This window comes from Aquarana catesbeiana, linkage group LG02 (genome assembly GCF_042186555.1).
Source record: "Aquarana catesbeiana isolate 2022-GZ linkage group LG02, ASM4218655v1, whole genome shotgun sequence".
NCBI classification, from domain to species: domain Eukaryota; kingdom Metazoa; phylum Chordata; class Amphibia; order Anura; family Ranidae; genus Aquarana; species Aquarana catesbeiana.
This window is the reverse complement of record NC_133325.1, coordinates 58,842,150-58,867,566: the sequence shown is the minus strand read 5'-3', so window position 1 is coordinate 58,867,566 and position 25,417 is coordinate 58,842,150. Positions and strand designations below refer to the sequence as shown.

The following is a 25,417-nucleotide window of genomic DNA, read 5'->3' as shown; positions in this document are numbered from 1 at the left end:
GTAGGGGTAATATGTACCCCATACACTTTCACATAGAAGGGGGCCTGGATCTGTTGGTCCCTTTGTTAAAGGGGCCTTCCAGATTCTGATAAGCTACCCCCCTGCACCCCCACAACCATTGGGCCAGGGTTGTGAGGAAGAGGCCCTTTTCCTCATCAACTTGGGGACAAGGTGCTTTGCCGGGGGGGTCCCCCCCACCATGGCAAAGTGCCCCTCCCATGTTGAGGGCATGTGGCCTAGTATGGTTTAGGGGAGAGGGCTCACTCATCCCTCCCTTTCTGGCATGTTTGGAGAAAGGCCTGGTATGGATTTTGGGAGGGATCCCGCACCATTTTCCCTCACTTTTGTTTATTTGGAAGAAGCAGTGCATGTCATGTACACTATCTACACTATAAATCCCATAGTTAATTTCAGGAGCGAGCAAGAGAGGGTGGCTACGTTCCTACATACAGTGGGTCAATGGAGAATGAATGTAGCCACCCTCTAACAGGAAGTCAGGTCACAGCGGAAAAAAAAAAGAAATATGGAGATTTGTAGGAGGCAGAGAGCAAAAGTTAAAATGGTATTAAACTCTAAACAATATATTGCAGCTTACCAATCATTAGATGTGGTGGCTGCATTCGTTTTCTTTTCTTTTGGATTCTTCCCTCTGTTTTTACCTGGTGATGTGGCCAGTAACACACCTCCTGTATTAGAGTGCCCCCACTCTGGATGAAAGAGCACAGGGGGCACAGCAGACAGCACAGACAGCAGCATTGTTCATTTGGGAGGAGAGGGTGTTAAATGTACAAGCAGATTTAGATACACTAACAAATTGAAGCCAAATTCCAGCTCACACTTTATAATCAGTTACAGCAAACAGATTTGTTCCTTTTGAGATAAAGGTTTTACACAAATGAATCAGTGGTAAATGATTTGTCTTATCCCTGTAACTGACACATTCTGCTAGATAGCTTGCTCTTTTGAAAAACCACAGATTTACTGGCCAGATCACCAGGTGAAATATAGAAGAAAAAAAAAACATAAAAAGAAAATGAATGCAGCCACTACATCTAAGAACTGGTAAGCTACAATATAATAAATGTTAGCTTTTGGGTTTAAAGTGGTTCAAAGGCTAAAACATTTTTTTTTTTGCCTTAATGCATTCCCTGTATTAAGGTAAAAAAAAAAAAAAACACTTTGTCACTTGCTGTGTGAGTCTATGGACACACACAGCTTGGCTCAGGAGCAAGCCCGCACGTCTGCCCCCATTGCAAGCAGCTCGATATGGGGGCAGACACAGAGAAGGGGAGGAGCCAAGATCGCCGGCAGGGAACCCCAGAAGAAGGGGACTGGGGACGCTCTGTGCATTACCACTGCACAGAGCAGGTGAGTGTACAATGTTTGTTATTTTTTTTTTTTTTTAAATATTGCCTTTGCAAATGCTTTAATAAAGCTTTAAGAATACTGTACATACTGGAATAGAATCTTTTTTTTTTTTTAATCCAGACTGTAGTTTGGCTTTAATCCTTACCTTTTGTTCAGATGCTCCTTCCTGCACCCACAGCAGCTCCGCCATCGCCATCAATGATCAATAACTTTTGCACGGCAGGATCTGCTCTTGGGCTCTTTCATAAATGATCCTTATTGTAAGTAGAGTGACACATCATTCTGAGAAGCTGGCAGGCAGAGATATCATCGCAAATCATGTGGAAATAATATTTCATCCGGAGAATCCAGAGAATCAAATTATCAAATTATCCCAGCATGGCTCCTGATTCCGGTGATGAGATTTGTATTTGTAGCCTTCAAGGAATGTTCTTCCCGAATAACCCCGCTGATTTATAATGGTCCCTGTGGTCAGGTCCTAAAGCAAGAACACTAAACTGCAATACGGTACGGGACATGGATGATCAATGACTGCTGGCATGGAAGGTATATAGACAATACAATTTATTAGGGATGCACCGATACCGGTATCAGTGCCGATACCAAGCATTTGTGCAAGTATCGGTACTCACGCAAATGTTCCCAACACCAAAACCGATACTTTGTGGTGTGATTTGTGTCAATACAAAATGAATGAGTGCAAATTGCGCTGCAAAGAATCGCATGTGATTTGAACAGGAATGTGATGCTATTCCTGTCCAAATCGCATGCGATTTACCCCACCGCATCTGTTTGTGTGTGTGTGTGTGTGTATAGAAAGGTAAAAGCGCCATTTAGTGGGCAGTTTATTAAAAATGTTAAAACTCACAGTACATATCTGGCCAAATGCAAAATCTGCATAGGTGCCCTGGTTCTGCCGATGATAGCAAATCACGGCTGCTGGAGGTGCTCACAGGACTGCGCCTCCAGTGGCTGTGATTTTCTATCATCGGCGGGACTGGGACACCTATGCAGATTTTGCTTTTTTTTTTTTGTATTGACGCAAATCGCATCTCAAAGTATCCGTGCTTGGTATCGGTGAGTATTTGACCGAAAGTATCGGTATTCACCAATCAAAAAACTGAACTGGTATCGGTGCAACCCTTCGATTTATAACTACATTTAAAGGGGTTCTATGGTCACAGTATACATTCTCATTTTATAACATCAGCATTGTAATACCAATACAAACAATAGTTATATTTGACAAACCAATTAAAGCGGTGTTCCGCCCCCCAAAAGAATAAAAATTAAAAGCCAGCAGCTACACATACTACAGCTGCTGGCTTTTAACAATAGGACGGTTACCTGTCCTGGAGTCCAGCTATGTCGGCACCGCAGCTGATGTTTCCATCAGCTATCGGGTGCTGCCGCCGCCATTGCAGGTAAGGGTACTGGGCAGTGTAGCCTTACGGCTTCACGCCAGGAACCCTACTGCGTATGCCCGAAGCCAAGTTCCTCTCTCCTACTGGCCCGGCGACAGGGAGAGGAGCAGGAGGGAGCCCCGCGGTGATGTCACAGGCCGCGGCCCAGACTCCCCGAAAGGTGCCAATTGTGGCACCGGAGGGGGAGAGGAGACAAATGAGTGGAAGTTCCACTTTTGGTTGGAACTCCGCTTTAAAGATTATTTGAAATATTTCCTTTCATGTTGTGAGTGTTGCTTGGCTACTGGCCATATCTTCCTGGATGCCTTACATGCTTTGCAGTTTCTGCTCAATTCTAAGGACTACATATCCTATGGTACCTTGCTGCCTGCAAGCATTGATTCCCATACTGACTCCTCTCAGCACCTCTGTAGATCAAAAGGCAGGCTCTGTGAAATGTGTGATACAGCAGTGCCTACCCACAGGGCATAGTGACTACGTGTCACAGAACTCAAGGAAGTGAATGTGTGGGATCTTTACAAAGTGAGTTTACAAACTTCAAGATCCTTCAGATTAATAGGAGTAGGCTACAAAACTCTGGTTCGGCCGCACCTGGAGTGTGCCATCCAGTTCTGATCACCAATCCCCAGGAAGGATGTGCTGGAACTGGAGAGAGTCCAGAGAAGGGCAACTAAACTAATAAGGGGGCCGGGGGACCTATTTATGCATAGTATTTCAGTCTACTATATTTATATGCAAGACCCTAGTAGGACTGTCATATTATTATTAGCAAATGCACAAGGCAGCCCATTGATTTTAAATGAGCCGAGGTGGCTCATGTACCTTTTTGAAGGTGGAGCTTTGTCTCTTATGTTTTGCTGCATTTGGGGTGCCAATAACATTGAATGGCAACACAAGGACGACAGGTGCTTTTCGCACTGGCACAGTTACTGGCGGCTAACGGAAAGCTCCCGGTCTCTACTTGCAATTGGGGGCTTTAAGATCATGTGAGATCATGGCAGTCACATTATCAGAAACCCCCCCCCCTCTAGAATCTGAAACCCATTAAAGGAATGGGAGGTGCCGGCGCAAAGTGGTTAACCACTACCTTCCCCCCCCATTTTTTAACCACTCCCCCCTCAACCGCAAGTCTAAACAAGCCCTTATAATACAGTGGATGGACAGGAGTCTGGCCTAACTTTATAGGTTGGCAAATGATGGTATGTATGCCTGTACGCACGTAGGCTATCTGTTCCACCAACTGCTCTGAACCCGTAGGCAAAGCCAGCATTTCGATCACTTGCTTGAAAGTTGACATTTCTGCAGTTATTCATTCTATATATAGAAAAGTGAAAGCATCCTAGCAATGTACTTCTCCATACTGATGATGCATCTTGTCACAGTGATTTGTAAAAGTTGGCCTATAACAAGGCCTTTGTTGGTGGACACATCATGTGACACGACTTTGGCACTCATCTAATGAAGTTCACTCGCTGTGATCATGAGATACGCTTATGAACTCGAGATGGTTAAACTGTGCGTAGTTCAAGCCACATGCAAAGCCTTCACAGTAATGTACTGACGTAAAACTGTAGTACCTGCTGCATGGACAACAATAGTCTGCAGTGTTTACCTACCATATGCTGAATGGAATGAGCCATGCTTGCTCTGCATCATATGAGTGCAAACCTTACTAGTCAGTGGCGTAACTATAGCCATAGCAGTAGTATCCACGCAGCTGCCTATGGGCCCCGTTGGTGAGAAGCACCACTAGGGAGGTTGTTTCCATTCCATTTTGGAGGGGGGGGGGGAGTGTCGGGGCGAGGTTGATGGGGTGTCCCCTGGGTGTTTTTTCTGGGAGGAGGGGTTCCTCACCCTTGCCAATGCTTTTTGCTATACTGTATGTCCAATAAATATATTTTGTATTGAAATTGGTAGCCCTCGTAGGTATATATTCCTTTAGTGGTTGTTGTTTTAGGTTGTCTGAATTTCCACAAGAGCTGATGTCAGATTCACAGGCTGATGCTTTGGAATCATGCTGTTGCTAGTCACTTATCTCCTTTGCATCCCCCCCGCCCCGATCTATTAGTACATTGATTGCCTTCAGAGATTCGGGTCATCCTGGCCAGCACTTTGATATTAAACCTGCATGCTATGGGCTTGTTCTCATAGATAGTGTTCCTTGCTGATCCTCTAAAATGTGATGCGAAAATACTGTCTATTCATTTGAAGCCCTGGAAGCGGGGGGTTCCCATTGGCCCTACTGTGGAAATGCTGTGAAGAGGAAGTTCCCAGTGGCCCTACTGTGGAAATGCTGTGAAAATCCTGGTGGAAATGCTGTGGAAGGGAATTCTTAGTTATGAGGAAAGGTTGCGAGCATTGAACTTATTCTCTCTGGAGAAGAGACGCTTGAGAGGGGATATGATTTCAATTTACAAATACTGTACTGGTGACCCCACAATAGGGATAAAACTTTTTCGCAGAAGAGAGTTTAATAAGACTCGGGGCCACTCATTACAATTAGAAGAAAAGAGGTTTAACCTTAAACTACGTAGAGGGTTCTTTACTGTAAGAGCGGTAAGGATGTGGAATTCCCTTCCACAGGCGGTGGTCTCAGCGGGGAGCATTGATAGCTTCAAGAAACTATTAGATAATCACCTGAATGACCGCAACATACAGGGATATGTAAGGTAATACTGACACATAATCACATACATAGGTTGGACTTGATGGACGTGTGTCTTTTTTCAACCTCACCTACTATGTAACTATGTAACGGTTCTACTTTGGACATCTTCCTCTGGCTAAATTTTGTGACCAAATGCTGTTGCCAAATGCAGTAGCGGTTGGTGCTCAATACTTTGATGGGGGGGTCAAACAAACCTGCCACCCTCAGGCTCTAATCATGTGCTGAGGGGTCGGATGCATGGATTAGGGGGGCAGCGCCCTTGCGCCCGGCATGAGCGGCCGCCACTGGCCAAATTTTGTTTCTTACTTTGGCCACAAGAGTTCCTCTCAGTTCCTGTCCTGGTGTGTGCAGCGTCGAGAAGCAGGAAGTTACTGCAGGTGTGCTGATACATTTCTATATTTCTAGGTACCTGCACCAAACAGGTTTTTTTTTTTTTTTTTTTTTTTTGGGAGGGGGGGGGGGGGTTCATAAGGTTCATAATGGAATAAGGCTCCTAAAAAGCTTACCTACAAACTTATGTTTTTTCTTTTTAAGAGTGTATGCTTCTGTGTAACCCATTAAACAACAATTTAAATGTACTGTATGTAATAAAAATAAAAGGTCTACTGCATGAATTCTTTTCAGACAAGATATGTAACCAGTATTTAACCAGTATGTTGGAAAATAAGTGTGGTATGGCAAGTCTCTGATACATAGGGTTTTCTGGTTAATAACCTCTAGTTCAGGGTTTCTCAACTGGGGCTCCGAGTGAAGTCCCTAAGGCTTCCACCGCAATTTATTCACCAACTGCAGGGAGTTAATGGCTATATTACACCCCCCACCCCCAATATACACTTTCCTGACATTTCCCTTTGCATACAGAGCGGCACAGGGAAGCAACAAGTGTCTGTGCTGTCCCAGCAAGCCTTCCTCCTTCCCTTCCTGTCCCTCCCAGGTGCTTGTATGTAACATCAGATGGGATGGAGGAGAGAGGAAGGCTGGCTGGGAACAGCGCGCCACAACAGGACTTTCGCATTTGAAGGATACAGCTCAGCTAATGTAATGTGTCCTGCTGTGCTCTATGTTAATGTGTTTTACTGCCCCCAAATTAATATGTCCTGCTGCCTCCATGTTAATGTGTCCTGCTACCCCATGTAATGTGTCCCGCTGCATCCATGTTAATGTGTCCTGCTGCCCCCCATGTAAATGTGTCCTGCAGTACCCCATGTTAATGTGTTCTGCTTACCCCCATGTTAATGTGTCCTGCTGCAATCATGTTAATGTGTTCTGCTTGCCCCCATGTTAATGTGTCCTGCTGCAATCATGTTAATGTGTTCTGCTTACCACTATGTTAATGTTTCCTGCTGTATCCTATGTTAATGAGTCCTGTTGCCTCCATGTTAATGTGTCCTGCTGCCCTCATGTTAATGAGTCCTGTTGTGTTCCCATGTTAATGTGTCCTGCTGCCCCCATGTTAATAAGTCCTGCTGTACCCCCCTGATAATGTGTCCTGCTGCCCCCATGTTAACATATCTTGCTGTGCCACCATGTTATCGTGCCCTGCTGTACCCCTCATGTAATGTGCCCTGCTGCTGCCTCTCTCGCAATGTGCCCTGCTGCTGCCCCCCATGTGATGTGATCCCCTGACCTTTTGTAATGTGCCCTTGTGATCCCCTGTGCTCTGCCCTGATGCCCCCTATGCTTTGCCCTGCTGACCCCCTGTGCTCTGCTTTGCTGACCCTCAGTGTTCTGCCTTGCTGCCTCCTGTGTCCTGCGCTGCTGACACCCTGTACACTGCTTGTCTCAAGTTCAACCCAGAATTGATCATCTGTGTGCGTTTTAAATGGTACGTTTTAAAATGCGTTCTATTATTTCTTAAAATAAGTGTTGTTATATCATAGCTCGACGATCACACCTATATTCCGTGAGCTGAGCAGTAGATCTAACATAATTTTAGGGGTTCACCCAGATCTCAAACTGTTTGCCAAGGGTTCCTCCAAGGTAAAAAGGATGAGAAACCCTGCTCTAGTAGATCCAATATCAGCCTTGTCACAAGTATAAGTCAAATCTAGAATTGCCCTTGCATTTATTGGGCTGTGTATGATCACGCTTAACAATTAGTGATTTTCCCAAAGAACAAGACAGAATACATTTCAAACAATGGGCCCTGGGTGAAGCCATTGCCCCCAGCTTAACATAATAATTGTGCCAATTACCTTGTTTATTTTGCATTAATATTAAGCTCCAAGCAGATTAAAAAAACACACTCATTTGTGCAGGTGTGTATCCATTAACAAATAATTTAGTGTAAGAAATTGGTGCAAGGATCTTGATTTGACCTAGTATGAGTCTTGTGTTTTTCTCCTACAAGGAACATGTTTAGCCTTGACTAAAAGATCCAAATATTTTATGAACTCTTCCATCTTTCAGGTCAAGAACGGTTTGGAAACATGACTCGAGTCTACTATCGAGAAGCAGTAGGAGCCTTCATTGTCTTTGACGTGACAAGGCCAGCAACGTTTGAGGCTGTGACCAAATGGAAAGAGGATTTAGACTCAAAATTGACTCTGTCTAATGGCGTGCCAGTATCCACAGTACTGCTAGCCAACAAGTGTGACCAGGGAAAAGACGGCTTCAGAAACAACCTCACCAAAATGGACCAGTTCTGCAGGGAGCATGGTTTTGTTGGCTGGTTCGAGACATCAGCAAAGGTATAGTAGAAATAGACCCTGCTCTTATTATGTTAAAAAAAGGATTAATAATGTTACAATCACAGAGGACCTACTAGTAAGTGATCAATGGAGAATATACAGGTACCATATCAACTTTAAAATTGTGCAGATAGATTTGCCTGTGCAGTATATTTTATTGTACCCTTTTATAATCTGGTTAGTATGTGTCTACATTCAAGAATGACTTTCCAGGCTACACGATCATGGACATTTTTTCATGTGATCAGATTGCATCATTGTGCACTGTGGTTTAAATTCAGAGAATGAGACAAGATCCGGAGGGCACTGAGGTTATTACCCCCAGGTACACAAGATTAAGCTTTGATCAACATTAAAGGAAAAAAATAAAACATGCATCTGCTATCTTCCTTTAGCTTTCATCAATGTTTCCAGGATAAGGAGGGCACTTAAGACTTTATTCAGTACAAGATTTACTGCTAAGCACACAGTATCCCAAGATATGTGGTTAGCACATTTAAAGCATAGCTCCAGTCTGCAGCAACCTATATTTTTAAACTTCCCACTTGCTTGTAAGGGTGTATTAGTCTCTTTTGGTCCTTTGCTTTTACAGTCAATCATAGGAAGTATTTAGTTGGAGGGAGGACTCCATGGAGGGCAAGTAGAAAAAGAAGACAGAGAAGCTAGCAAAATTCCAAGTGATGAGTAGGTTTCTCCTGTCTTTGGGCACCTTTCTTCTTCTTAAATGGGCTCCTTTAGTAAGGATAAGAACTATGAAAGTACATGTTGTAGAGAAAGGACTTTACAAGTATCTTGTGGGAACTAGTTGAATATAATGAAGTATTCAGTTGATGGTAAGACACAACAGAGAGGGGAGTAGAAGAAGTAGACGGAGGTAGGCTAGCAGAAGTTCAAGTGGGGAGTAGGTTCCTCTTCTCTTTGGGCACTGTTTCTCTGAAAAAGGCTTCCTTAGTAAGGATAATGACTCTGCAAGTACTTGTTTTAGAGAAAGAGCTTTACTACTATCTTGTGGGAATGGGCTGGACACAATGATACTGCAACACGGGCCTTGGGAGGTATGCATAAATTACTTCTGTAAGCCATGAAGTTGGAATTGCCATTTAAGTGGAAATCTTATGCGAACCTGCCTAATGTTAGTAAATCAGGTAACCTCACTATGAACTATGAATGGACATCCTTTCGATTTGAAGTGGTGGAAAGATGTGAAAGTGAGAGAGAAGAAGAGATGCTTGGCATCCCTGCAGGTTTTGTCTATTACCGGGGCTGGTGTGACCAGTATCCATCCCATAACCTTCAAATGTTGTAAGTCTCATGAAGCACACCTTGTCCCTGGGGAATGTATAGGTCTGATTTGTGGAAACCCCAGAGGTACTGTGAGGTTCTGAGGGCATTGGGCTCATCCTCAGAACTAGAGCCTGTGTGTACAGATTTGCAGAAGTTCTACTTGAGGGCAGTGGCGTAGCGTGGGGGGGGGGGGGCAGGGGGACTGTTGCCCCGGGCGCAACATTTGGAGGGGCGCAGTGACAGGCGGCAGATTACCAGTATCTCTTCTCCTGCGCTGTGCAGTCTAGGGGACTGTGAGCTCTTCGCTATGATGAAGATGAAGTTGCGGCACGGCTTAGGCTCCAGCGGTAACTGACACCGCAGCGAGTGAGTGACTGAACAGTGAAGACGATGATGCCAGCTAGGGATTGTGACCGTGCGGCGTGCAGAGAGTAGGGGGAACTTAGGGCAGGTGGGGCTCTCAATTACACGTCACTCCCAACACACCGGGTCCAGGATCCCCACTCGCTCTGCCTGTTCTCTTAACCCGCCTCACAGCCCGGACTTCCGCCGCTCTCCTGAGTCTGACTCCTGCTTGTCACTGAGTGAGCTGCTACGCAGCCACGGCACTCTGACCCTGCACCGACCACCCCAGGACTGTCTGGAGAAAACCCAGGCCAGGAGGAAGAGGATGCGGCATCCACATAGACAAAAGCCATGGCCCCCTCCACGCAGCCTGCACAGACACTGTGAGTACTCACTCTGTATTGCATGGTGGCAGCCGAGCCAAGGAGGGGGGCTGAGCTGAGGGGAAGAGAGCTTTGTATTTGAGGGGGGAGATGTACACAGATGTAACTCCTCAACCCTCGCACACAGTGCACCCCTTCAACCCCGCACGCCACAAACAGTGCACCCCCTCAACACTGCATGCCACAAACAGTGCACCCCCTCAACCCCGCACGCCACAAACAGTGCACCCCCTCAACACTGCATGCCACAAACAGTGCACCCCCTCAACCCTGCACGCCACACACAGTGCACTCTCCTCAACCCTGCACGCTGTACAGAGTGCACCCCGCTCGACCCTGCACACCACACACAGCGCACCCCCTCAACCCTGCACGCCACAAACAGTGCACCCCCTCAACCCTGCACGCCACAAACAGTGCACCCCCTCAACCCTGCATGCCACAAACAGTGCACCCCCTCAACCCTGCACGCCACACACAGTGCACTCTCCTCAACCCTGCACGCTGTACAGAGTGCACCCGCTCAATTCTGCACGCCACACACAGCGCACCCCCTCCTCAACCCTGCATGCTGTACACAGAGCACTCCCTCAACCCCGCACACAGCGCACCCCCTCAACCCTGCACACCACACACAGTGCACCCCCCTCAACCCTGCACACCACACACACAGTGCACCCCCCTCAACCCTGCACACCACACACAGTGCACCCCCCTCAACCCTGCACACCACACACAGTGCACCCCCCTCAACCCTGCAAGCCGCATACAGCGCACCCCCTCAACCCTGCACACAGTGCACCCGCCTCAACCCTGCATGCCGCACACAGCGCACCCCCTCAACTCTGCACTCTGCACACAGCGCACTCTGCTCAACCCTGCACGCTGTACACAGCGCATCCCCCTCAACCCTGCATGCTGTACACAGAGCACCCCCTCAACCCTGCACGCCGCACACAGCGCACCCCCTCAACTCTGCACGCCACACACAGTGCACCCCCCTCAACCCTGCAAGCCGCATACAGCGCACCCCCTCAACCCTGCACACAGTGCACCCGCCTCAACCCTGCATGCCGCACACAGCGCACCCCCTCAACTCTGCACTCTGCACACAGCGCACTCTGCTCAACCCTGCACGCTGTACACAGCGCATCCCCCTCAACCCTGCATGCTGTACACAGAGCACCCCCTCAACCCTGCACGCCGCACACAGCGCACCCCCTCAACTCTGCACGCCACACACAGTGCACCCCCCTCAACCCTGCACGCCACACACAGTGCACCCCCCTCAACCCTGCAAGCCGCACACAGCACACCCCCTCGACCCTGCAAGCCGCACACAGCGCACCCGCTAAACCCTGCATGCCGCACACAGTGCACCCCCTCAACCCTGCATGATGCACACAGCGTACCCACTCAACCCTACATGCCACACACAGCACACTCTTGTCAACGCTGCACGCTGTACATAGCGCACCCCCCTCAACCCCGCATGCCACACACAGCGCATCCCCCCTCAACCCTGCATGCTGTACACAGAGCACCCCCTTAACCCTGCACTCCATACAAATAACATCTCTGAACCCTGCACTCTGTCACCTCCACAGTCTGTGGTGTGCAGGCAGTGAGATGATGTGCTGTAACCTTAAGCAACCAATTAGTGGGTTGTAATGATGTGCTGTAACCTCTAGCAACCAGTTAGGGAGCATTAATATTGTGCAGTAACCTTCAGCAACCAATCAGTGAACAGTAATGATCTGCTGTAATCTCTAGCAAGCAATCAGTGAGCAATAATAATTTGCAGTAACCTCTAGCAACCAATCAGTTAGTAGTAAAAATGTGCAGTAACCTCTAGCAACCAATGGGTAAGCGGTTATTATGTGCAGTATCGTCTAGCAACCAATTAGTGAGCAATAATGTGTGTAGTGGGCAGTGTAGGAATCAGGTAGTGTAGTGGTCAGTATAGGAATCAGGTGGGTCAGTGTAGTGGTCAGGTAGGTTAGTGTAGAGGTCAGTGCATAAATCAGGTAGGTCAGTGTAGGAATCAGATAGGTTAGTGGTCAGATTAGTCAGTATAGGAATCGGGTAGGTTAGTGTAGTGGTCAGGTAGGTCGGTGTAGAAATTAGGTTGGTCAGTACTACTGTACTAGTGGAAGGGACTCAGGGAGTGCTAAAAGTCCGCGGGTTAGGGGGCGCAAATTTCTTACCTTGCCCCGGGCGCTGACAACCCATGCTACACCACTGCTTGAGGGCCTTCGAAGCTGGGGGAAGCTGGGCAAAGGTAAGTATAAATGAATGTGGAGGGGATTTTCAGAGACTGTCATTTTTACTTGAATGGGTAAAGTGACAGTCTCTTTAACAAAGTATTACTAATAGGAATCAGCATCTTCTTATCCCACTGTAGTGCAACCAGGCACAGCCTACATGACAGTGGCAACTTTGCTCTAAATTCAGGAGCAGTGCAGCAGTTGACAGACCATCACAGGATGCATTTAGTGGACTTCACTGGAAGGAATCCACAAGTTATTGTGTGACATTGCAGGAGGACTAATGCCCCGTACACACGATCGGAAATGCCGCCAGCAAAACTCTGATGAGAGCTTTTGGTCGGAAAGTGCTACCGTGTGTATGCTCCATTGGACTTTTGCTGGCAGAATTCCCGCCAGCAAAAGATTGAGAGCAGTTTCTCTATTTTTCGGTCGGAAAAAGTTCCTATCCAAAAATTAGTTCATCTGTATGCAATTCTGACGCGCAAAAAAACACGCATGCTCGGAAACAATTCGACGCATGCTCGGAAGCATTGAACTTCGTTTTCTCGGCTCGTCGTAGTGTTGTACGTTCTTGACGGTCGAAAGTTCAGAGAACTTTTGTGTAACCGTGTGTATGCAAGCCAAGCTTGCGCGGAATTCCGTCTGAAAAACCATCCAAGATTTTTCCGACGGAAATTCCGCTCGTGTGTACGGGGCATAAGACTGTAATTTTTTTTTTTTGTAGGATTTTTTCCGACTGATGTTGGCTCAAACTTGTCTTGCATACACACGTTCACACAAAGTTGTCGGAAAATCCGATCATTCTGAACGCGGTGACGTAAAACACGTACGTCGGGACTATAAACGGGGCAGTGGCCAATAGCTTTCATCTCTTTATTTATTCTGAGCATGCGTGGCACTTTGTCCGTCGGATTTGTGTACACACGATCGGAATTTCCGACAACGGATTTTTTTGTCGGAAAATTTTATATCCTGCTCTCAAACTTTGTGTGTCGGAAAATCCGATGGAAAAATGTCCGATGGAGCCCACACAAGGTCGGAATTTCCGACAACACGCTCTGATCGGACATTTTCCATCGGAAAATCCGACCGTGTGTAGGGGGCATTAGTGTATATGCACAAATAATTGAGTGCTTCAGCGCAAAAGTTTTATTATATTTAATATATATTATATTTTATATATATATTACGAGGCCATAATTCTACTTTAACCTAAAGCTGCTTAATGGGAGTAACTGGAAATTCTAATCATTTCGGCTGGAGACTCTGGATATTTAAATAAATAATGGGTCTCTGGGTCGTGGGAATTCCCTCTGGGTCAGCTGCTGATTGGATGACAGGAGTAGTGACATCTGCTTAACTAAATATTCCAGCCAGGGAAGAGATGCCAGAGGAGATAAAGGAGTTGTTAGCCACATGGGAAAGGAGGGGGAGGGGGGGTTATCAAAGAGGGATACAAGCACAAGGATCACACCACTCTTCTAAGCAGAAAAAAATGGTGTTGCTCCTAATTAACAAAAACGTTTTGCAAGCCCCTTTGTTAATTAGGAGCGATCAGTTTTCTGTTCTGCCATGTCTGTCACAGGCAGCTCAAATAACATGAGAGCTGGAGCTACATACTTCAATGTTCTGCCCATTGTCCCCAGCTCATAGTGAGTGGGAGGGCTGTTAGCCTTGCAGACTCTGCTCGTGTAGTATAATCCCTGCATGGGCAGAGTGAGGGATGTGAGCTAACTACTGCCAGCTCACACCCCATATGACAGGTCACACCTTGGGGGAATCTACTGCAGTTTTCTATATGGAAACTGGCACATGTCCTCTGTGAATTAGGTGCAGACCTGTTTTTTTTTTTATTTTACTCTGAAATAGAAACTGGCACTGATAGACCTGAAACTGGTCTATCTGCTTAGGTAATGTGGTGCACGCCACTTCTGACAGTTTCCTACGCCATTATAATGATGCAGGATATCTTTGCCATTATGTGCGCCGTTATCAGCCTCAACCATTAAAACTGTTTGTTCCTCAGTGTAAAGTGGGATCTCGCTGACCATGGTTCAGGCGGGAGAGGGCAGATCAGAGATTTCAGAGCTGAACTCATTATTAATATAACTGTGTTTGGGGCCCTTGGGACTCTTAGAAATATACTGTATCTGAAGATACCTGCAGGTACCTACATCTCACCTCTGCTACTTCCTATAGTATATCATATATATTCAATTTTGATAATAATAAGACACAATGAGGCACTCGGTGAGTATTTGTAAACTGTAATCCTATATAATAGAATGCTCTCAATGCATAATGCAAAGTTTAGAGCTGCAGTCACATTTCCTTAGATTGTCTTTTTGATTCAGTTTTGTTAAACCTGATGCAGAATTGGATGAAATTGCAGAGTATTCGGCATGTGGTGGAATTATGCGTGGTCTCTGCTGTGTTCAGAGTCTTTGTTCGTGTAACATATTACTGAAATGAACATTCCTCCCTGGAATGAATTGTATTAGCGAGGTTCTATTGTTTTCAATAAATCTATTCCCAGAAACAATTGAGGTTCTTGCCGTTTGTAGCGTGCTTGGGAATAGGTCTACTGGGGTTTCAATCAGTGGAATTATTATTTTAATACCGCACTTTTTATCCTAGATATTATACATCATTGTTGTGTTTTATAAACTTTTGATAAAAAAAAAAAAAAAAAAAAAAATCCTCTCCACACTGGTGTATAGTAAGCTTCATTGCACTTTTGTTTGCATTACGTAAAATCTTTTCCAGGCCTTTTTTGTTGGATTCTCATGTAAAAGAACCCAGTTTGACGGAAATAATCTTATCAATATGTTTGAAGATGATAACTTTATTTATGTGTATACCTATACAATTATAAATATACAAGGTGGGGTGGGGGGCAGCCATTGTAGCTGCCTACATACAGTCAGGTCCATAAATATTGGGACATCGACACAATTCTAATCTTTTTGGCTCTATACACCACCACAATGGATTTAAAATGAAACGAACAAGATGTGGTTTAACTGCAGACTTTCTGCTTTAATTTGAGGGTATTTATATCCAAATCAGGTGTAGGAATTACAACAGTTTGTATATTTGTGCCTCCCACTTTTTAAGGGACCAAAAGTAATGGGACAATTGGCCGCTCAGCTGTTCCATGGCCAGGTGTGTGTTATTCCCTCATTATCCCATTTACAAGGAGCAGATAAAAGGTCTAGAGTTCATTTCAAGTGTGCTATTTGCATTTGGAATCTGTTGATGTCAACTCTCAATATGAGATCCAAAGAGCTGTCACTATCAGTGAAGCAAGCCATCATTAGGCTGAAAAAACAAAACAAACTCATAAGAGAGATAGCAAAAACATTAGGTGTGGCCAAATCAACTGTTTGGAACATCCTTAAAAAGAAAGAACGCACCGGTGAGCTCAGCAACACCAAAAGACCCAGAAGACCACGGAAAACAATTGTGGTGGATGACCGAAGAATTCTTTCCCTGGTGAAAAAAACTCCCTTCAAAACACCCTTCACAACAGTTGGCCAGATCAAGAACACTCTCCAGGAGGTAGGTGTATGTGTGTCAAAGTCAACAATCAAGAGAAGACTTCACCAGAGTGAATACAGAGGGTTCACCACAAGATGTAAACCATTGGTGAACCTCAAAAACAGGAAGGCCAGATTACAGTTTGCCAAACAACATCTAAAAAAGCCTTCACAGTTCTGAAACAACATCCTATGGACAGATGAGACCAAGATCAACTTGTACCAGAGTGATGGGAAGAGAAGAGTATGGAGAAGGAAATGAACTGCTCGTGATCCAAAGCATACCACCTCATCAGTGAAGCATGGTGGTGGTAGTGTCATGGCGTGGGGATGTATGGCTGCCAATGGAACTGGTTCTCTTGTATTTATTGATGATGTGACTGCTGACAGAAGCAGCAGGATGAATTCTGAAGTGTTTCGGGCAATATTATCTGCTCATATTCAGCAAAATGCTTCAGAACTCATTGGACGGCGTTTCACAGTGCAGATGGACAATGACCCGAAGCATACTGCGAAAGCAACCAAAGAGTTTTATAAGGGAAAGAAGTGGAATGTTATGCAATGGCCAAGTCAATCACCTGACCTGAATCCCATTGAGCATGCATTTCACTTGCTGAAGACAAAACTGAAGGGAAAATGCCCCAAGAACAAGCAGGAACTGAAGACAGTTGCAGTAGGGGCCTGGCAGAGCATCACCAGGGATGAAACCCAGCGTCTGGTGATGTCTATGTGTTCCAGACTTCAGGCTGTAATTGACTGCAAATGATTTGCAACCAAGTATTAAAAAGTGAAAGTTTGATGGATGATTGTTAATCTGTCCCATTACTTATGGTCCCTTAAAAAGTGGGAGACACATATACAAACTGTTGTAATTCCTACACCGTTCACCTGATTTGGATGTAAATATCCTCAAATTAATGCTGAAAGTCTGCAGTTAGAGCACATCTTGTTTGTTTCATTTCAAATCCATTGTGGTGGTGTTTAGAGCCAAAAAGATTAGAATTGCGTCGATGTCCCAATATTTATGGATCTGACTGTATGCAGGCACTGCTTCCAGGCTGTACTTTAGGCTGGGTTCACATTGGAACCGGCTGCGGATCGCACAGGAACGCTGTGCGTCCCTGTTCCTCATTTCAGGGCCGAATCAGGGCTGAATCTATGCCTGAGCCAAAGACGCACAGTGCAGTGCGCTCCGCAACCGCAACGGAGATATGTGAACCGGCTCCATAGGGAGCCAGTCACATTCTCCTGCTGTGCGAATTGGATGCGGGGAAACCCCCATCTAATTAGCATAGGTGTGATCCCGGCCTTACTGTTTTTTTTACCTCACTGCAATTCTATGAGTTGAATTGAAAATAATCCATTCTGTCCAGTTAAACTGGTTCTTAGGGCTGAAGGTTTTTTTACCTTCATGCATAGAATCCTTCAGTATGCAGCTCCCCCTGCAGCCCCCCTAATGATTACCCGAGCCTGATCATGATCCAGCCATGTGCACACGAGTGGCTGCTCTCCTAGATCTCTGTTTCCTTATAGGCTGAGAGACAGCATTGGGCTGTTGTCAATCACAGCTAGTGAGGAGGGAGCGGGAGGGCAGGGTTGAGCCTCGTTCTGTGTGCCTTATGGTCACATAGAGCAGGGCTTGGGAGCGAGCAGATAAGAGGAGGAGCCAGTAGCGCCGATGTGGGACCCGAGATAAGTATAAGATGTTTGTTATTTTTTTTGTAATTTTTTTTTAATAGCTTTTCTCAATCATGGTTATGCAGCTCAGCTGCCCCTGCTTTCCCCTTCTGGCAATGGGTCAGCAGCTTGGCTCCTCTTTCTCTCTCCTCCCAGAAGTGATTTAGCAGTCATCCAGCCTTCTAATCTGTATTGTAAACACAGAACTAAAGATCTTCAAAATTGCGCCCGCTCGTGGAATGGCGTCAAACTTTTACCCTCAAAAATCTCCATAGGCAACATTTAAAAAATCCTACAGGTTGCATGTTTTGCGTTACAGAGGAGGTCTAGGGCTAGAATTATTGCTCTCGCTCTAACAATCGCGGCGATACCTCACATGTGTTTGACCATCGTTTTCATATGCGGGCGCTAATCATGTATGCGTTCGGTTCTGCGCGCGAGCTCGTCGGGACGGGGCGTTTAAAAATGTTTTTTGTTTTTGTTTATTTTACATGATTTTATTTATTTTTACACTATTTAAAAAAAAATGGGTCACTTTTATTCCTATTACAAGGAATGTAAACGTCCCTTGTAATAGAAAAAAGCATGACAGGTTCTCTTAAATATGGGCTCAAAAAGTCCTCAGATCTCATATTTGGACTTAAATGCAATAAAAAAAAAAAAAAATTGTCATTTGAAAAAATGACATTAAAAAAATGTGGCTTTAAGAGGTATGGGCGGAAGTGACGTTCTGACGTCGCTTCCGCCCTGCAGTGTCATGGAGATGGGTGGGGGCCATCTTCCACTCACTCGTCTCCATACCCAGGCAGGGGATAGACGCGATCGCCTCCGCCACTGCCGACGGCTCTGGTAAGCGGTGGAGGACACTGGATCGTTGCGGGAAGGGGGGCCCCTCTCCCGCCACTGATAAAAGTGATCTCGTGGCGAATCCGCCACAGAGACCATTTTGATCCTGTAGCCGACCGCCGGCCGAACACGGGGATACCGGGGTTATGGCAGCTAGCTGCTGCCATAACAACGATATCCGCCCCCAAAAAAAGGGACGTACATCGGCATGCGGCGGTCGGCAAGTGGTTAAAGGAGAATTGTACAAAAAAACAGGATTGGTTAAACCCACAAGTGTTTTTTTATCACTACTATTCCTTTATATTGGCTTTTGGAATCTACAAGTGCAGCAATTTAGAAATCAAATGAAAGGTTTAGCGCTGGATAACACTTTTTGATAGATAAAAAGTGCATTTTATATACATCTATATAGAGCAGACCAAAATGAGGGACAAATGAGGAGGAATGAGGGACAGAGGGACATTGCTCCAAATCAGGGACAGTCCCTCGAAATCAGGGACAGTCCCTCGAATTCAGGGACAGTTGGGAGGTATGGAAGAGTGAGGTGCTAAGTTACTTTTTTGAGGATGAGCAACAATAATTGAGCTGCCAAGCTTCTAAATTACTGCAGCAAGAGAGAACAGGATCTGCTGGTAGGGAGAGCAGGAGGAGCTGAGCTGCTGAGTTATTGTTAGGAGGGGGAAGCAGAGTGAGGTGCTGTGCTACTTCTTTGAGGGTGCGCTGAGCTGCAGAGTCACTGCTGGCATTAGGAGCAGCAACTGTTGGGTTGCCGAACTTCCAAATGACTGCAGTGAGTAAGAACAGGAGAAGTGTAACTGAGTAAGAACTGCTGGTAGAAAGAGTGGGGGGAGCTGAGCTGCTGAGTTATTGCTAGAATGGGGGAGCAGGGTGAGGGGCTGTGTTACTTTTAGGCCTCATGCACACAGACATTTTATATGCCTAGTATAAAATTCCCAATGCTTTCCCATGCCTGGAGAGCCACAGTTGGTGTCTACTGCCTGTCATACAAGTGAATGGCTGTACGTGGCTGTAGTCATGTAAATATTGTTGCCTCTGTGCATCGGTGTTTATCCACACATATGTATGCAGTGTATTTTTCGTAAACTGATATATAAAAAATAGTGCAACATAATGTTGTGCAGCGCATGCACACAATATCATGTGCCTCATCTTTTACATGCGCCATATGAGATCTCAGGGGAAAGTCTTTAATTTCTCGGAACAGTGTAATATGGTACAGCATACTGTATGTGTGAGATTTAATTATCTGTAGTTAATAGAATGTATTTAGGTTTAATAAGGAAGAGGAAGGTCCTCTTTAATGGTTGATTCTTCTGTGACCATTCATGGCAATGCACACTTTTTTGACACAATAAATATAGATTAATGACTAATTGAAAGCAGTTTTTGAGCATTTTTAAGGACCACATTTCAAATGACTTCAACGAGTATTTTTCTATGGACAATCTCTTATTTTACTGTGCTGTGGTTTTCAGGAACTATAACATTCAACATGATTATTTTTTGCCACTTGAGTCTCTTTTAAAAAACATTTATCCATGACACAAGAACTTTGAAATAGTTTCTATTGCAGTACAGAGGTAGAAAGTAGCCATTAATTCTCCCTAGAGTTGGATAAGAGTACCATTTGCAGAGGTTTAAAGAGCATGAGAGCTTACATTTTGTTGAGTGCACTTATCAATAGGTCATAATTTGCTGGAGGGTCCTTGTCTGGAGTAAGCTCAGCTGTTCACACACTTTATCACGGAGGACAGGATGAAGTCCGGGAACCAGGTAGCCATTATGTTTGGTGTCTTTTCCATTGTAGCCCCTATCTTTCCCTATCTTTACCCTTCCACTCTCCCTGCCCCTAGCGAATCACAAATTTATTTCGAAAAAAACGACATTAAAGACTCCAATTATTTACTTGCATTAGCAGTCATGGGACAGGTTTAGTCCAATTCTTCACTCTTCTGGTCTGCAGATGGTGCCCTTCTTACAGTGCCCAGGTCACTTTGTGGTGATGTGGTCACTACTCATTAGTTGTTGACAGTGTCCATCATTTTGTTTCAATTCTTTATTTAAGACATACGGCAATACAGAGACCATAGTATTAGTATACATCCTCTGGATCACTTCAACGTACAAGACCATATGCACGGACATTACATTGTCCACACTATTATAAATGTATGTATAGCTATCCATACATTGGGCTTCATGATCTGGGAAGTCTCTGCATCACGCACAATTTTTGATGGTTATCATTGTGTTAACTTAGATTGTGTACAGAGTAGGTATGACCCTAGAGGTCAGGCTACTAAGGGGAATAGAAGCTAGGAAAGGGTAAAGAAAGACTGGGAGGAAGGGGGGGTGGAGAGAAAAGGGGGGGGTGGAGAGAAAAAAAGGGGGGGAGGGGGTCAGCTACCATCCAGTACCCCCAGTCCTCCCCGGGGAGCCCATCAGTTCATCCTCACTCCTTAGGGAGTCAAGTCACCAGCTCAACATGCACTTCAGAGTATACGAATTTGTGCCAATAAAACCACTTTTTGAGGTATTCCTCCCAGGGGCCCCTCTCCGTGGCCACCAAGTCCTCCATTGTACTGATTTCGGCTACTCTTTTTAACCAGACAGCTACCGCTGGTGGCTGCGTCTGCTTCCAGAACAGGGGGATGCAGCTCTTCGCTGCAGTGAGCAGGAGAGGCAGGATGGATCTTCTGTAGATTTTGCTCGGAATCTCGTGGGTGTCCATCATTTTGATCCTCACAGAGTCCTTTAGTCTTAAAGGACTGGTGTTATGAAATGAAAAGTGGACAATAACAAAACCAGTTGACAAGCAATCACTGGTTCCCAACCCTAAAAGTGGTTACCTGACGGTGGACTTGGGTAAGCAAAAAGTGCGTCAGAAGGGGTTTTTTTTTAATTGTGAATGGGTGGAAGCAGGGGGTTGGCAGGGAGTGGAAAGGGTTGAGGGGAATGATTTAATTTTGCCTGGGGATGAGCTTTAAAACCAATATTTGGTGGGTTTGATTTTGACGTTAATTCCCCTGATTATCAATCTGCAGTCAATTTAATTCGTGTGTAGCCTCTGCTCAACTATACATGTATGGTAGCTGACGGGAGTACTTGAACTTGAAGAAGGTAGCCAGGTTCTAAAGGTTCTAAACAGACATCTTTTTTAAAAAAAAGAGATTGATGTAGCCATCTGTTTGTGGTATATGTTCTTGCTTATCAAGGAGGGCTTGGATGGAGATCATAAAAGAGGACATTTTTTATCAATTGTTTAAAGTGACATAATCCAATGAAGGTGAAAAGACAAAAATAAAAACCTTACAAAAATTTTAACCAAAACTAATAGAAAAAAAAAAAGTTGGCTGGAGATAGGATTTAAAGAGAGAAGTGATTCATCTCCCCAAAGGAAGCCAATAGTGTGTGAACTGGAGTGTGATCAGATGGCACGCAGCCGTGTTTGCTTCTCATAAACCTCAATTTAGCCAAACTGGTGTAAAAGAATGAGGAAAGCGAGTAAATGTGATTTCCTGCTTCTGCTAGGAATTTTCTATGCTGCCTATTCACGCCTTATAATGACTCTAAAGACACTTGGAGGATTTACAAAGATTGGCACGTGGAGAAAAATGTGTCATTCTCTATATGCACGCTTATTTAGTGCTTTGCACACCAAGTCAATAAATGTGTTGCATGGAAATTTGTTCATATGTTGCATGATAATGGTGCCATGTCTGTCCATACACATCCAACTCTCCTCTCCCTCCCACACTTTTAGGTTTGGTTCACACTGCCGCAACTTGGGATCCGACTTGTGTGACATGTGAAATCCTATTTTAGTCAATGAGAGCTGTCTTAATTAGTACTACTGAAGTCGCTCAGACTTTAGAAAAGGTTCCTGTTCTACTTCACTGCAGGGGCGGATCCAGGGGGGGGGCAATGGGGCAATTGCCACCCCCGAGAAATCTGTTGCAGCCTGGCCGGGCAGGTGAGCTCCGCAGGCGGCTCCGCCGCGAGTGGCTCCGAGAGCGAGAGCGGGTGGCTCCACCACGGGTGGATGAGAGAGCGGGCGGCACCGCGGGAGTGTCGGGCAGCTCCGTGTGAGGGCGGGCAGGCAGCAGGCGGGAGAGAGAGTGGATTGGCCGGGCGGCTCCATGTGTGGATGGGCGGGTGAGACTGAGGCTGAGCAGGCTAGGTGTGTGTGTGTGGGGGTGGTTGGCCAATCAGCGAGCCGACGGGCAGGGGAGCAGAGAGATGACATCATCTCTCACCGCCCCCACATCTCTGCATTAACTTCCGCCCTCACTGTGCAGGTAGCGTGGGCAGCAGGGAGATTACATTATCTCTCTGCTGCCTGTCTCTGGAACAAGGAAACAAGAAACAAGCAAACCACCTTACCTGGCACGTGACACTCCACATCTGGGTGACAATCCGCATCTAGTGGCAGATGACGTGGCAAGTGACAATCCGCATCTAGTGGCAGATGGCGTGGCAAGTGACAATCCGCATCTAGTGACAGATGACGTGGCAAGTGACAATCCGCAATGTGTGGCATATGACGTGGCAAGTGACAATCCACAATGTGTGGCATATGACGTGGCAAGTGACAATCAGCATCTAGTGGCAATTGACGTGGCAAGTAACAATCCGCAATGTGTGGCATATGACGTGGCAAGTGACAATCCGCATCTAGTGGCAGATGACGTGGCAAGTGACAATCCGCAATGTGTGGCATATGACGTGGCAAGTGACAATCCGCAATGTGTGGCATATGACATGGCAAGCGACAATCAGCATCTAGTGGCAATTGACGTGGCAAATGACAATCCGCAATGTGTGGCATATGACGTGGCAAGTGACAATCTGCATCCAGTGGCAGGTGACGTGGCAAGTCACAATCCACAAGGTGTGGCAAGTGACAATCCGCATCTAGTGGCAGCTGATGTAGCAAGTGACAATCCGCAACATGTGGCAGGTGTCAATCTGCATCTGGTGGCAGGCAAGTGACAATCCACAAAATGTGGCAGGCGACGGTGGCAGGTGACACGCTCGGGGTTCCCACTGATTCTGCATTATGGTGAGTTGAATGATTTCAGTTTATATTACAATGCAATAATAGAAATAATGCGCTTCAATCATCCTGACACCATAACAACCATGGTGCTGGGATGATTAAAGCACCAACAACAGCCATTTCCCCGATAAATTGTCCACAAAAAAAATGTATATTTCTGGCAGTGCCCCTCCCGAGACTAGGCTCTGGATCCGCCCCTGCTTCACTGTGACTTCTATCTGACTTGTGCGCATAAACTTTAATGGAAGTTGCCTCCAAATCCGATCCTCCATTTTACTGATGTGATTTGGATCCGACATTACAGGAAGATTATCCAGGCATTCCCTGAAGTTGCTTCAAAGTCGCACTGAAGTCGCACTGTAAGTCGCACCACTTTTAGGTCGCGGCAGTCTAAACTGAGTCTAACCATGATTTGGTGTGGCTGGTGCAACAAGACATAGAACATATGGTGCTCAAAATATAAAATACCCTCCATTCCCAGAAGTAGCCTAATAAGGGGTAACATGTTGGAAGGAGATGGGAGCTGTGATGTGATAATCCACACTTGTTCATTTAAACCCCTATATGGTCTTGTCCACCGTGCTGCAGCTCAGTTTCAGGGTCTTGGCAATTTTCTTATAACTTAGGCCATCTTTATGTAGACCAGGGGTCTCCAAAACTATGGCCCTCCAGTTGTTCAGGAACTACAATTCCCATCATGCCTAGTCATGTCTGTGAATGTCAGAGTTTTACAATGCCTCATGGGACGTGTAGCTCCGCAACAGCTGGAGGGCCTTAGTTTGGAGATCCCTAATGTGGAGCAACAATTCTTTTTTTTTCAGATTCTCAGAGAGTTCTTTGCCATGAGGTGCCATGTTGAACTTCCAGTTACCAGTATGAGAGAGAGATCCCCATTCACTCCTGAGACCTTGTAACACTAAGGAGTCACATGACACCGGGGAGGGAAAATGGCTAATTGGGCCCAATTTGGACATTTTCGCTTAGGGGTGTACTCACTTTTGTTACCAGTGGTTTAGACATTAATGGCTGTGTGTTGAGTTATTTTGAGGGGACAGCAAATTTACACTGTTATACAAGCTGTACACTCACTACTTTACATTGTAGCAAAGTGTCATTTCTTCAGTGTTGTCACATGAAAAGATATAATAAAATACTTACAAAAATGTGAGGGGTGTACTCACTTTTGTGAGATACTGTATAAAAGCATTGTTGATTGGGGCACAAAAGTGTGCCAATAAGTACACAAAAAAAAAATTCCCCTGGTTAATCCCTCAAATTCTAATTATAGACAAAACGTTTTTTAATATTTGGAAAGAGAAAAGAAGGCTTAGAACACCTGTTATTAGTTGCTTCCTGTGTGATAAAAGTTACCTTTACTTCCTGTTCTGGAGACACAACAGGAAGTGAGACACAAGTGAGACACATTTATTTTTCATCATTTTACTGGCCAGTGGGATAAAACGGGAACTGTCATAGCAAGTTAGGACTATCTTTATATACTGTTACTAGGTAAAATTAATATATTTCTTTTATAGGATAAATTCACCTTTAGGAGCATGTTACATGTTACACCCATATTTAGAGTGGGTGCTCCTATGCACCCACCCTCCGCTGCCAGCACTCCATGGTCTGTGACAGTGAGCAGGGGATCTTCTTCCAGCACCCACTGTCATCATTTGAAACAGCGCAGCTGTGCAAGGCTCCACCCTCACGCCCACGTCATTCATTTACGGTTTTCTGAGAATGAATGAACTACAAGTACCATTGGCCACCACGGCAGATGGCTTGTAGTGCTTAATGAACTGCAAGGGCGCTGGTGAGCACTCTCGTAGTTTATTGATTC

The 25,417-nt window shown here is 45.5% G+C and overlaps 1 protein-coding gene across 1 annotated transcript in view; it reads left to right on the top strand.

Annotated features, from left to right (window-relative positions):
* RAB38 (RAB38, member RAS oncogene family) overlaps positions 1-25,417 on the top strand; it is a 70,316-nt gene that overhangs the window by 25,476 nt on the left and 19,423 nt on the right. The window contains exon 2 of the mRNA XM_073612957.1: positions 7,870-8,150. Coding sequence (XP_073469058.1) covers positions 7,870-8,150 — 281 coding nt within the window. The remainder of the gene's footprint in view (positions 1-7,869; positions 8,151-25,417) is intronic.